Here is a 12876-nt window from a genome sequence, read left to right on the forward strand (position 1 = left end):
GAACTGTGGGTGTGTATTTTCCTTTATGAATCCCAAATACAGTCTTCTCTTCTGGAGACATTTACTGTGTGCCTCATCTATAATGGGCCACTGCCCACTTACTGAAGTGTGTCCTGCCATTAGTGGTTTTGTCCTGTAAAGCATAATTGAATGTACTTTATTGAAGTCTTGTGGGGAAACACATCTCAGTCCAGTTATCTGTGAAGGGCTTGGGCATACTAGCTCCTACTCTGCTGAAACTTGCATCTCTGTAAAGTTTGGCATGTTTTCTTTTTTTTCACATTCAAGAAAATGTCTTCGTTCTGTGCAGGTAATCATGGAATTTTCTTCCACTTTAATTATCTACATGGATCACATGTTGATGTATTGTATTACGTGGTATATAAATTGAAAACATCCTTATGTAGATATAGTGATTCATTATAAACATTTCTCTTTTTAATGTTAAAATGTGTGCTGACCATGTACAAACTATAGAAAAGGACCTTTTCCGTTTAGAAAATCTTGATATACAATTGTAACTTATAATTGAAAAAAAAACTGAATAATTATACAAGCAAGACATGGGATTCTTGTTACCTTTAAGTTTATTTTCAAAACATTCTTGAATTATTTTGCTAGTAACAAAAGCATTGAGTTTGACAGTTTAAGGAGTACACAGCTTGTTTTCTAAAAGAGAAAGGAATGTGTGTGCTAGACAGGGCAGCTCCTCGAAGCTGTGTTTTTCAATTCCTGTTTGCTGCATTGCTGTGTTTACATTAAATCACTTATAGAATAACACGAACTTGAGGAAATAGATTATATTTATTTTCCAACTGTTGTATTATAGTTCAAGTTAGCTAGAATCAAACACTTGCAGATTATCTTTATATGCTTTTTGTTACTGAAGATGAGGATTCTATGGAAATAATTGACCCTTTTCTCAAATTTTGCACCTTCAGAGGCATGGAACGGCTCCACCTCCGATGAAGCTGCCTCCTCCTTACAAAGCTCCTTCTGTGGACAGTGATGAAAGTGAAGAAGAATATGCCCTGACTGACAGTGAGTTCCTTTCTGTTATTTAAGATTGATGTAGGATTTATTAAATTATGCTGCCATGACTGTTGTAAGTCACAAATATAGGACTATGGGTTCTTTAAAACTGTACATGAGCATATGTTAAAAATAAAGTTGTTATCTTCAAAGCTCCTGTGGCTTTTATTTCCTAAGCTTTTGTATTTGGAATTAACAAAGCATATTGAAGAATGCTATGTTGTACAGTGTTTTAATTTTACTAATTTGTTGTATTTACAAAATTGCTAAGCCCTTAGACTTGGGGTTAACCCATTATAATCTTGGTTTGGGCGTAAGTGCCAGTTCTTGATTATGTACTTTACAAAGAATGTTGGTAGTGTTACTGTGAAACCACAGGAGAACCACATCATACTGAGTCCTTTGGAATTCATTCCATCATTTCTTTTACACTAGCTGAATACAGGTATACAGACCTTTACTGGAGGCTCTGCTTAAAAGAATCCAGAGTCCTTTTATCCATGTACAATATGCACAGTTAAGCCTTGCTGTCTATGGGATCGCTCCTGAGGGATAATGGAAGTAGTTTGAAAAGACTATACAATGGTGACAATGACTATATAATTTGTAAATGTATAAAAAGCCACTGATGGGCATTTGACATGGGTGAATGTTATATTATTGCATGTTTATGTGTATACATCTTTTTATTTTTTCTGTCTTTTTTGAGACAGGGTCTCCCTACAGCCCCAGCTGGCCTGGGACTAACTTTGTAGTGTAGACTGGCCTCGATCTCACAGAGATCTGCCTGCCTCTGCCTCTGCCTGGCCTTGTATACATCTTTCTTTAAAAAAAATTTCCCTACCACAATACAGAAAAGAATTTTGATATAGAAATCGGAAGAATTAAAACCTGATTCCAGCATGTGTTAGACTATGACCTGCACTATGGCCTCTTCTCCTGGGAGAGTGGTCCCTCCATGGGGTTGTCATGTGGACTGAGGTGCAGCAGCAGGCCTTCAGCCCGCCATGTCTTGGAGAGTCTCCAAAAGGTGCTGCAGCTCCTGTTGCTGTTGGTGATTAGGAGGATAACTTTATAGTTTTCATAAACATGGATAAATAGAAACAAAATATAAAAGTAGAACTGTAATAGTCTAGTTGACTTTAGGAAGGCTTGGTTTGTACTTTGTGACTCTATGGAGCCCCGTGACCTTGCATCACTTTCGTCATTTATTTACTGAAGCATCTTTGAATACTATCTGTAAAAATAGTATCAAGTCAGCTATGAAATGAACAAAGCAGCTCTTCTTTTCTTGATGGAGTCACCAGCCTTGAAGGGAGTATAGAAAGGTGGGGAACAAAGTTCTGTAGTGCCAGGTCGTCCTCTACTTTCCAATGATTTGCTCATGATGGGTGTGAGCTCATGTGTGATAAATACACTATCTTATAGATATTAAGCAACTGCAAGAATGGCAATAAGTTATTTAGCCTAGTCACAACTCATGTGTGCTTGTTAATAAGGGGATGAGATGTCTTACAATACTCTGCTTCATAGGACTGTTTTAAAAGGTGAAAAGGCATTTGAAGAACTTGGTACTACATCTCATAAGTATATGGTTTACTGTGTGCCAGGATTGTTCTGAGGCCTGTACTTGTATTATTAAGTCAGTTGATGGGATTATTTTGTGAGGACTTTCATTATACGAGCAAGGTAACTAGGTCTCAGAGAAATTAGCAAATGTATCTAGTGTCACACAGCTAATAAACAGTAGGAATGGGGTTCCCACCTATGTTCTATGCAGACCCTGTTCGGTGTCCATCTACCTTTGCTGTTAAATGCTTAAAATGCATTCCCATAGCAGACAAAAGTACAAAGTGATGTAAAGTTCTCATTTGTAGAGTTTTTATGCCATAAGATTTGCAGAACAGCAGCATCTTCCCTAAGGTTGCGGTTTCATATATTCATCATGTTCACGCACACATACACATACACACATCAGTGACGTGCAGGAAGGATACCAGTTTAGGTTGAATGTAGAAAGACTCGTAATATCCTTTAACCATAGGAATTTTCATGTCATAGCTTCTCCAGCAAACCCATTTCCCTGTATGTCTCCTCTTCATTTATTTTATCTGTGATTTTTTTTCCCTCCTCAATGTGTTTTCCCTTCTCATATCCCACTGATTTCACTGCTAACCTTCTCCTTGAACTGCACCAGGCACTTCTCAGCTCACGTTTAGCAGGCCTTCAGCCTCTGGCCTCCTGTGTTGCCTTAGGAACAGCTCCTGAGGACTTCTCTTGTTCATTTAATATTTTCTCAGCTGCCCCATACTAAAAGTTGATCAAGTTACTGTTTATCTGATTCTTACTGCCACAAGCCTAGGTTTTTCTTTTTACGTATTTTATGAAATATGATTCCATAGCTCTCCTAAGGTCAGTAGATGAAATGTATGGCTGGCTGGAATTCAACTTTGGACCCACAAGGAAGCATTGATTTTTAAGAGAGATCGCAGACATGAGATACACGTGGCTATAAGCTCATTTAGATGAATTTGTTAGTTGACTAGTTATGAAGTTCATCTAGGCAAGAAGGTTTGTTGAGTAAATGTTATAGGTGGGTGGATACAATTCTATGTGTTGGGAACATGGCAGGGAATGTTCCTTTTATTAGATAATATTCTAGTGGGAGGAGAAAGTATAAATAAGAAGAGAGCTTAAGTAGTGTGCTGGATAGCTTTAGTGTCAACTTGACACACCTGGATTGAGGGAGCCTCAATTGGGGAATCGTCTCTATTGGACTGGCCTGTGGCCATGTCTGAGGGGTTAATGAGGCCGAGTGTGTGGCCATGAAGAAAACACTCTGGTAAGCTCATTCCTATTGAAGTGTATTTCCTTCCTGGTTCTCAGATGGGAGCTGCCCCTGTGCTGGATAGCTTTAGTGTCAACTTGACACACCTGGATTGAGGGAGCCTCAGTTGTGGAATTACCTCTATTGGACTGGCCTGTGGCCATGTCTGAGGGGTATCTTCTTGATGGGTGATATGGGAGGGCCCAGCTTAAGGGCTTAAGAACATTAGCTGCTCTTGCAGAAGACCGGGGTTCAATTCCCAGCATCCACGTGGTAGCTAACAATTGTCTGTTTCTCCAGTTCCAGGGGGATCTGATGCCCTCTTCTAACCTCTGTGGGCTTTGCACAACACAGGTGCATTTACATGTATGCATGCAATACGTTCATACACAGAAATATAATGATTGAAAAAAAGAATAATGAGGCTGGAAAGATAACTCAACAGTTAAGAACAAATCTGCTCTTGGAGAGGACCGGAATTCAGTTTCCAGCACCCACATTTAGTGGCTCACAACAACTTGTAACCTCAGCCCCAGGGAAATAGGATGCCTCTGGTTTCTGAAGGCACCTGCAGTCACACGTACATGCCTACACAGAATGAAAAATAAACTTTAAAAAAAAGAAGAATATGGAGATACCATCTGTTTGATGATCCAGCAAAGGCACCTTCCATGAGCTCATAGGACAGAAGTGCTTCAGAAAGGCTTCTGTTACTCAGGCCTGGTGGTTAACTATAGCATGCTACTGAGGAGGTGAGAATGCTGGAGACAGAGGCAACCAAAGAATTTGGCCCTGAGTAACTGATGAGGAAGAAGAAAAAGAGGCTGCTTAAAAACATAACCATAGTAAGTGTGGCTCACATTGTTCAGAGAATTAAATACTAGAGGCAGTACCCACAGTATGGTATTTGAGGCATTGGATTTTAGATTGCTTATCTTACCTGTTGGCCATATTTCATGACACACTTGTAGCCAGTTATAAGAAAGCTTATAATGAGCAACCGAGCCAAAGTTGCTTGAATTTTAATAAAATTTGTGAAAGAAGAATTCAGCAGTGTGCAGTATCAGTGCTAGCTCTTGACAAAACTATTAGAGATTCTAGGATTTACCCATGACATGCATTGCTGGTGTGAAATTTTTAATTATTTGGGGATTCCTAGTTACCTTTAACTGTTAACTTGATGGAGTCACCTGAGAAAGGAGTCTCACCTAGTGGATTGCCCAAATCTGATTGCCCTGTGGGTATGTCTGTGGGGAGTTGTCTTGATTATTAAATGATGTAGGAGGGCCCATCCTACTGTGGGCTGTACCATTCCTTGGGCAGATAGTCCTGAACTATATAATAAAGCTAGCTAAACATGAGCTTTCAAGTGCGTCAGCAAGCAGCATTCCTCGATGGTTTCTGCTTCAGGTTTCTTCATGAATGCCTGCTCTGACTTCTGTCAGTGTTGGACTGTGACCTGGAAATGTCAGTCAAATAAATCCTTCCCTCTCCTAAATTGCTTTTGGTTATGGTGTTGGTCATAGCAACAAAGATCAAACTGGAATATGGGAGGAATCGCCTTCAGTACCTACACTGAAAAACATCTTGCTTTGTTGGGGGTTCAGGCTCACATAGTACATGGGGACCTCCCTCAGGCCACTATTCTGTGGTGACTTCTGAGCCTGTTCTAGCCTCCATTCTTCTCTGGTCTCCCATTCAGTTTTTCATTTGACTATGGGAAAGATGCCCTGAGTTTTTGCTGCTAACCATTTAAATCCTTCACCAAAATGAAACTTTGGGTCTTCCCCAAAGCTGACTTTTTACTTTCTATTCTTGGTTTTGCTTTCAGCCTTTACCCCTCTCCCCTCCCTGGCATGAAGCTCCTCTTAGTTGTCATCTCGCTTCTTGACAGCCATGCAAGCGCATCTTTATTCCCAGTCTCACATTTGTAGTTTCCTCACATTTTCATTGCCATAGTTGTGGCGAAGGTGCAGTGATAGCCAGAGTGCATGGAGAGCAGGGTGTGTGCCCTGCATTTCCTGTAAAGCCTCACACGTATTCTTGTTTGAGATTTAGAAGCAGCTTTGGAGGCTATTGCACCTTCTGCTGATTTCAGCTTGACATCACATTTAGAAAGCCTTACCTGCCTGCTCAATCCAGTCCACCTCCCCATGTTTTTCTGTTTTTATAGCACTTAACATAATGTAGCTTTCAGTGGAACTGTTAGATTGATATCTGTCTTCGTCACTAAACTATCTATGTTACAGGAGACTGGTGGCCATAGAGCATACATTGGCTGGGCACATCTACCTTCAGTATTGAGATAAATGAGTGTGCTGGACAGCTTTAGTGTCAACTTGACACACCTGGGTTGAGGGAGCCTCAATTGGGAAATTGCCTCTATTGGACTGGCCTGTGGCCATGTCTGAGGGGCATCTTCTTGATGAGTGATGTGGGAGGGCCCAGCCCACTGTGGGTGGTGCCACCCCTGGGCAGGTGGGCCTGTGTTGCATAAGAAAGCAGGCTGAGCAGGGGCCAGGAGAGCAAGCCTGTAAGTAGTGTTCCTCCATGGCCTGTGCTCCAGCTCCTGCCTCCAGGTTCCTGCCCTGAGTTCCTACCTTGGGCTCCCTGATGAACTGCAACCTGGGAGATGTAAGACAAATAAACCCTTTCCTCCCCAAGTTGGTACTGGTCAGAGTGTTTTGTCATAGCAATGAAGAAACAAACTAGGACAATGAGTGACAGGGGATTTATGACTCACATAGTCAACAGTAGGGGTGATGAGAATCCAGGTTTTCTGAAGTATTCCAGACTACCCCTTTGGTGCCCTGTCTTATCTGTTGGAGTTAAGCATTCCTGCCGAGTAGCCTACCTTCTCTTTCTGCTTGTGCCACTCCCACCTTATCTAACATTTCAGTGCCCCCAAGAAGCTGCTTTCTCCAGAAAATCCAGTGTTGGTCCCAGAGGCTAGATACCTTCATACCTGCATGTCTTTCCAGGATTTTAACATTCATTCTTTCTACTATGTTTTCAAAACAGCAGGTTTTGAATGAATTTTTGTGAAATAAGATGATTGTCAATAAAAAGCACTTAAGCTCAGTACTTAAAAATGCTTACTGTATTAAGCATGAGGACCCAAGTTCAAATCCTCAACACCCATGTAAAAAAGTGTGTGTGGCTGTATGCCTGTCACTCCAGCACTGAAAGGCAGACACAGGTAAATCCTGGATATTGGTTGGACAGGCAGCCTCACCAAAACAGTGAGCTTCAGGTTTGGTGAGAGACTCTACCTGAATGGAACAAGGTGGACAGCAATGGAGGAAGACACCCAGCATCCTCCTCTGCCCTCTGCATGCACGTTTGTGCACGCGCACACACATACACATAAATATCTGTGATTCCAGAATGATTTCTTTGTGTTTTGCTTTTGTTTTTGGTCTTTTTGAGACAGGGTCTCCTTGTAGCCCCAGCTGTCCTGGAACTCACTATGTAGACCAGGCTGGCCTCGAACTCACAAAGGTCCACCTGCCTCTGCCTCCTGAGTGCTGGGATTAAAGGCGTGTACCACCATGCCTGGCCACTTTTTTTTTTTAATATCTTATTTATTTTTATTTTATGTGTACAAGTGTATTGCCTGCATGTGAGCGCACCTGCGTTGTGCAATGCCTCGGAGGTCAGAAGAGGGTTTCAGATTCCCCTGGAACTGGAGTTAAGGATGGTTTGTAGCTGCCATGTGGGTGCTGGGAATCGAACCCAGGTCCTCTGCAAGAGCAGTCAGTGCTCTTAACCGCTGAGCTGTCCCTCCAGCCCCATGTTTTGCTTTTTTATCTTAATTTTTCGTTTTCCCAAGAAGGACCTGGTTTGATTACTGGCTATAAAGTATCTCTGTGACCTTTTTTTACAGACTCTCCTCCCCACCAGCTATATATTATTAGTGAAATTTTTGTGTGAAGCTATATTTGAGTTATGAAGAATAATGATCAATTTATCTAGAATTGACTATCTAGATCAACACTTAACACATCTTGGTTCACTATCCCCCAAAGTTTACTTTTCAGCAGTTATTCCATATATTTAAAATTCTTGATATGAATATATAAAATCTACATGCATATACTTTTTGGTAAAAGTACTAGTTTTTCCAGATAATTCTCATGTACCCCAGAAGACTTCCTCCATAAAAACAGAATCTGTGGCCAGGTATGGTGGTTCACGCCTTTAATCCCAGCACTCTGGAGGCAGAGGCAGGCAGATCTCTGTGAGTTCCGCCAGCTGGGGCCGTCTCAAAAACACCGCATTTGGAAGAAGATAAGGAGAAACACCATGTTTCTTTCTGAATGCTTCTCTTTTCTTTCTTAACCCTTGTGCTTAAATCTATAGTAAAATATTTTTATTGGGGCTGGAGAGATGGCTCAGTAGTTAAGAACACTTGTTCTTCCAGAGGGCCCTGATTCAGTTCCCAGCACCCACATGATGGCTAGCAACTGTCTATAACTCCAGTTCCAGGGGATCTGACATCCTCTTCCTGTCTCTATGGGGTTTGCAGGACACAGGTGCACTTATATACATGCAGGCAAAACACTCACACATAAAATAAAAATAATAAAGTATGTTTTTTAAAAAATATATTTTTATTGAAGCCCAATGTACTTCAAAAAACTAAAAAAAATTTAAATTGTAGTAATTAAATTCATTATTTGCATTAAAAATGGGCTAGAAGTTCACTTAGAATCCCAAATATAAAATATATCCTTTATGAAGTAGTAAAAATTATATGTAATAAATGATGGGCTTTGTGGTCACTTAGGGAGGCAATGGAGAACCAATTCCCAGTTCCATGGGAGCTAATGCCTTCTTTTGACCTCCGTGGGCATTGCACAACATGGATGCACTTACACAGATTCAGGCAATACACTCATATACATAAAATAAAAATAATAAAATATTTTTTAAAGTTACAATATAGGCTTCCCATACTGTCCAGCAATTTTACTTTTAGGTATAAACATAAGAAATGAAAATGTGTATCCATAAAATATTTCTTCATGAATATTTATGGAAGCATCATTCCTGATAGCCAAAAGCTGCAAATAAGTCCAACGTCTGTCAACTGTTGACTATAGAAACAAACTATTGTATATCTATAAAGTGGACTACTATTCAGTAATAGAAAGGCCCAAAATACTGATATGTGTTCATTATGCTAAGTGAGCCTGTGTGACTCCATTTCTAGAAAATGTCCACAGAAACCAAATATGTCATAGAAAGCTGCCTGGAGCTGGGCTGGGATCAGGTTCATGGAATTTTGTTTATTTTACTTTTTTATTGTTGTTTTGTTTTAGTGATTTTTTTTTGTTGACTTTTTGCCAAGTTCATATAGCATATTTTGATCCTTACCCATATCTGCAACCCCTTGCTTACCCGCCCCCACCAAATTCCCGTTTTATATATGGGGGGAGCAATGCTGTAGTTTCAGGTTTGTGTCCCCAGATGCCTTTTGGTGTGGGTTCATCCACTGGAACATGGTCAACCTACTAAGAGTCTCACCCTTAAAGGAGACTGTCTCTCCCCTCTCAGAAACCATCAGTTGTCAATAGTTCCTCAGGAAGAATTGGGATTTCTCACCCACTTCCCCTATGTCTATGTTGGAATTTTGTCTGGCTTGAGCTTACATGGTACTTGTGCATGCTGTCACCATTGCTGTGAGTTCACATGAGTTAACTACCCAGCTGTTTGGAAAACTCTGTTTTCTTGTGGTCATCAACTTCCTCTGGCTCTTGCAATCTTTCCACTCCCTCTTTGGCAATGATCACTGAGCCTTGGGAGGCAGAAATTTGATGTAGGTGTCCTGTTTAGGGAAAAGCAGCCTGCAGCCTCTTGTTCTCTGCATATTTGCCAGTTGTGGTTCTCTGTGTTTATACCATTTGCTCTATAAGGAAACGTCTCTTCTGAGAGTTGGGAGATGGATTAATCAGGGCAGGTAAGGAAAGCTCCCTGATCTGAGAGTTCATAAGGGTCCCAACATGGAAATTCGAAGATTGTAGGAATATTCTAAAACTGAAATGTTGTAATGTTTAAGTTGAAGTAAACTCTAAGTTTACTAAAAATTGTTGACTTATATTGGCTTAAAACAGCTTTTCAAATGGTTTCCATCTTAAGTTGTGAGTTAAGTAATTATACATGTAAGGGATAGGAATAGTTGAAGTTATGAACAGGACTCCATTGAAGGAGGAGGGTTCTTCATGTACCATGCTACTTTAAAGGAGGGAATAAAACTATCTATGTCAGTGTTTTCCAGGACAGGGACGGGATTTCAGCATCATAAAGCACACCTGTGGTTTGTCTAATTTTATAGGTGAGGATCTCAAGAACACAAGTCATTAATTTTCCCCAAACCACAAAATGGGCTGCTGATGAAGCTGGCCTGGAACCCGGGTCTCACCCGGGTCTCACCGAGGTTCTCCATTTCAGCACCTGCCTCTGTTTATAGCATAAAGCACTTGCTGGCAAGTAAGTTTATTGAGTACCTAGTGGCATTTTTCTTTGAATTTTTTTTATCTATTGGTGTCACTGTGGCTGTTAGCTGATCGCCACCTGGCCAATAGATGACACTACAATCAGCAGCATTTACCAAGCATTAAAAGGGCTATTGAAATGTTCCCTGCCAATTAGCAGGCAGCCTGAGAAGCTTCTGCCAGTGAACTTCCTTTTGCTGAGGACATCAATGTATGTGCTCTCAGTTTTGTTTTTGACAGTGAAAAATGAGGGGAAAGTATGGAAATAAAGACAAGATAAAATTCCTTAGTTTTCTAGAAATGGTTGTGATTATTTCTTACATAATCAATTGTCCTTTTATGGACTTGTGATTATAATTTATAAAATAAGTAACATTTTTATCCTAACTGTATAGGAGAGACTGATTCCTATTTCAGCATGTTTTAAATTGTGAAAGCATCTTAAGCTTTAGCCCTTGTTATAATGCAAGTGAATTTACTATAAGTTTAAAATTGTACTGTTGAAAACCTTTGAGTGGTATTTAGATTGTCTTGGGTTTTTTTTCCTCACAAATTTATGATACGCTGATCACAAAAGTGATTATCCTGTAATTTACACAGAAAGATTAGAGGACACTGAAATAATTGTTAGGTAATTCAGAAGTCATTGTTGTTGCCTATATGCAGTGTTTAGGTGTGCTGGCCAGGGTGGTGCAAGATAGTTAAGGTGAAGCAGCCTCAACTGTTTGTGTAATAATTTCTCTAAAATTACTGTTGATTTTTTCCCCCATAATTTGTCCTCTCAAAGCTAACTTGAAGACTATATAAATAGAATGTTTACTGTGTGTAATGTCAGAGATACTACTGAATCTCATTAGGGCATGTGCCGACTGCTTTGTGACTAATCTGATACTGCACTGGGAGCAGTAAGGATGAGAGAAGTTGATGACTGCGGGATGGTAAGGCTCAAATCCAAAGCTCCTTTTCATTTGCATTAAAAGATGCCACCCTCTGATGCATTGCTTCTCGGTGGGAAAACGGGCCATTAACATGATATTAATTGAAGCTGGCCACAGATAAATGGTTGCATTTCTGTTGCCTCCTGCTCTAGAATAGAGCTGTCATCTCTCTGTGAGCATGGCGAGGAGTGTCACAGCGGCAGTGTGCAGTCCCTATGTTAGCAGGGTGACCGAGTGTCACAGCCGGCAGCATGCTGCATCTGAGGGTCGGGTGGTGGAACCAGGCTTTTGCTTCCCCCGGCTGACTTCACCAGGCAGCTTTAACTACTGACAGATGTGATTGTTAGCTTGAGGGCTAGATTGAAATTAGTGTAATTGATTGTTTCTCCTGATAGGAACAGACTGATAGGTTGCCCTTAAAGAAAATAAAACTGAGGGAAAAAGAAAATAGGCCCAAGGTCGTCAGAAGAGAAAGGACAGAGTCGGTGGTGAGGATTGGAGCTGCCTCCAGCAGTGACTGTTTGTCAGGAGTGCAGGAAGCCTGGAGGAGCAGCATGGTCCAAGGGGGGTTCCCAGGTAAGCATTCTGTTGCTGATGAGATCTGCGATGTGATCTGCATGATCTGTGGTCTTGCTGAGTGCAGTCAGATGCTGTTTTAGTGTTGGTGCAGAATATTATTTTAGAGGTCTAAACAGGAGTTAGCCAAGGTATATGTCTTAGTAAGAGCTTAGGAATGTGCAGGGCGGATGCATGCTGCATACAAGCCTCACACACTGCCTTTTGTGAGTACTGTAACCTCAATTGTCCCTAGGATGTTTTTGAAAAGTAGAGCAGTTTATCAGACTGTCAAGAATATGCTGCTGGTTTCTGTGCCAAAATTCTTAACACTCGGTTCGTGCAGTACCCTTGCCTTTCAGAATCATAATTGAGAGGTAGATCTCCTAGACATTTATTAGCATTACAGCTGCTATTTGTCATTTCACCATAATAAAAAAGGGAAAGATGATTTACAATAGAATGAAGTTATTCTGATTTTTTTAAAATGACCTCTCAGCATTTCGAATCTTGGAATCACAACAGTAAACAAAAGGCTGCTTTTTTACTAAATTGTAAAATAACTCCATAAATATATGTGATCGTTGTGACTGTGGTCCTCTCTCCCATCCACCTAAGCCTACAACTTTAAATTCATTAGAGATGGGGGGTGAGCCTTTGGAAGCTTTACCAGTAACTTCCTTGTTAAACATATGTTCCTGAAACTATTATTACTAGATTGACAACATAGTCATGCCATAGAGGAGTCTCAGTAGCATATGCTTGTGCTTGACTTTTAGTAAACCAATTTATTAAAAACCAGAGTTTCTTTCTATCCAGTTAAGATGTAGAATGTTTGGAGCCAGTAAGGGTCTTCTTGCTTAAGTATTTCTGCCCAAGGGTGTCACTTGTAAGCTCAGAGCCTGTGCTACGCTATAGCCTTTCTTTTCATTTTCAGCAGAGCTCATGCAGATTAGATTATTTTTCCTCCACTAGCAGGCTATATGCAGCATTCCAGATTTAAGCAAGCAAACCTTATTCCTGGATG

The 12876-nt window shown here is 40.6% G+C and overlaps 1 protein-coding gene across 4 annotated transcripts in view; it reads left to right on the top strand.

Annotated features, from left to right (window-relative positions):
• Positions 1-12876, top strand: part of LOC103729163 (inaD-like protein) — a 315156-nt gene that overhangs the window by 63627 nt on the left and 238653 nt on the right. For 3 of the 4 annotated variants that reach the window (XR_003848556.1, XM_029560655.1, XM_008827155.3), the window contains one exon: positions 942-1041. Coding sequence is in view for 3 of the 4 variants with exons in the window: in XM_029560655.1 (XP_029416515.1) it covers positions 942-1041 (100 nt within the window). In the remaining variant the exon portion in view is untranslated. Of the gene's footprint in view, positions 1-941; positions 1042-11255; positions 11295-11689; positions 11871-12876 lie in introns of those variants that run through there. The other variant, XM_008827156.2, reaches the window with a different exon arrangement.

Source organism: Nannospalax galili, unplaced genomic scaffold (genome assembly GCF_000622305.1).
Source record: "Nannospalax galili isolate Female #2095 unplaced genomic scaffold, S.galili_v1.0 scaffold793, whole genome shotgun sequence".
NCBI lineage: Eukaryota > Metazoa > Chordata > Mammalia > Rodentia > Spalacidae > Nannospalax > Nannospalax galili.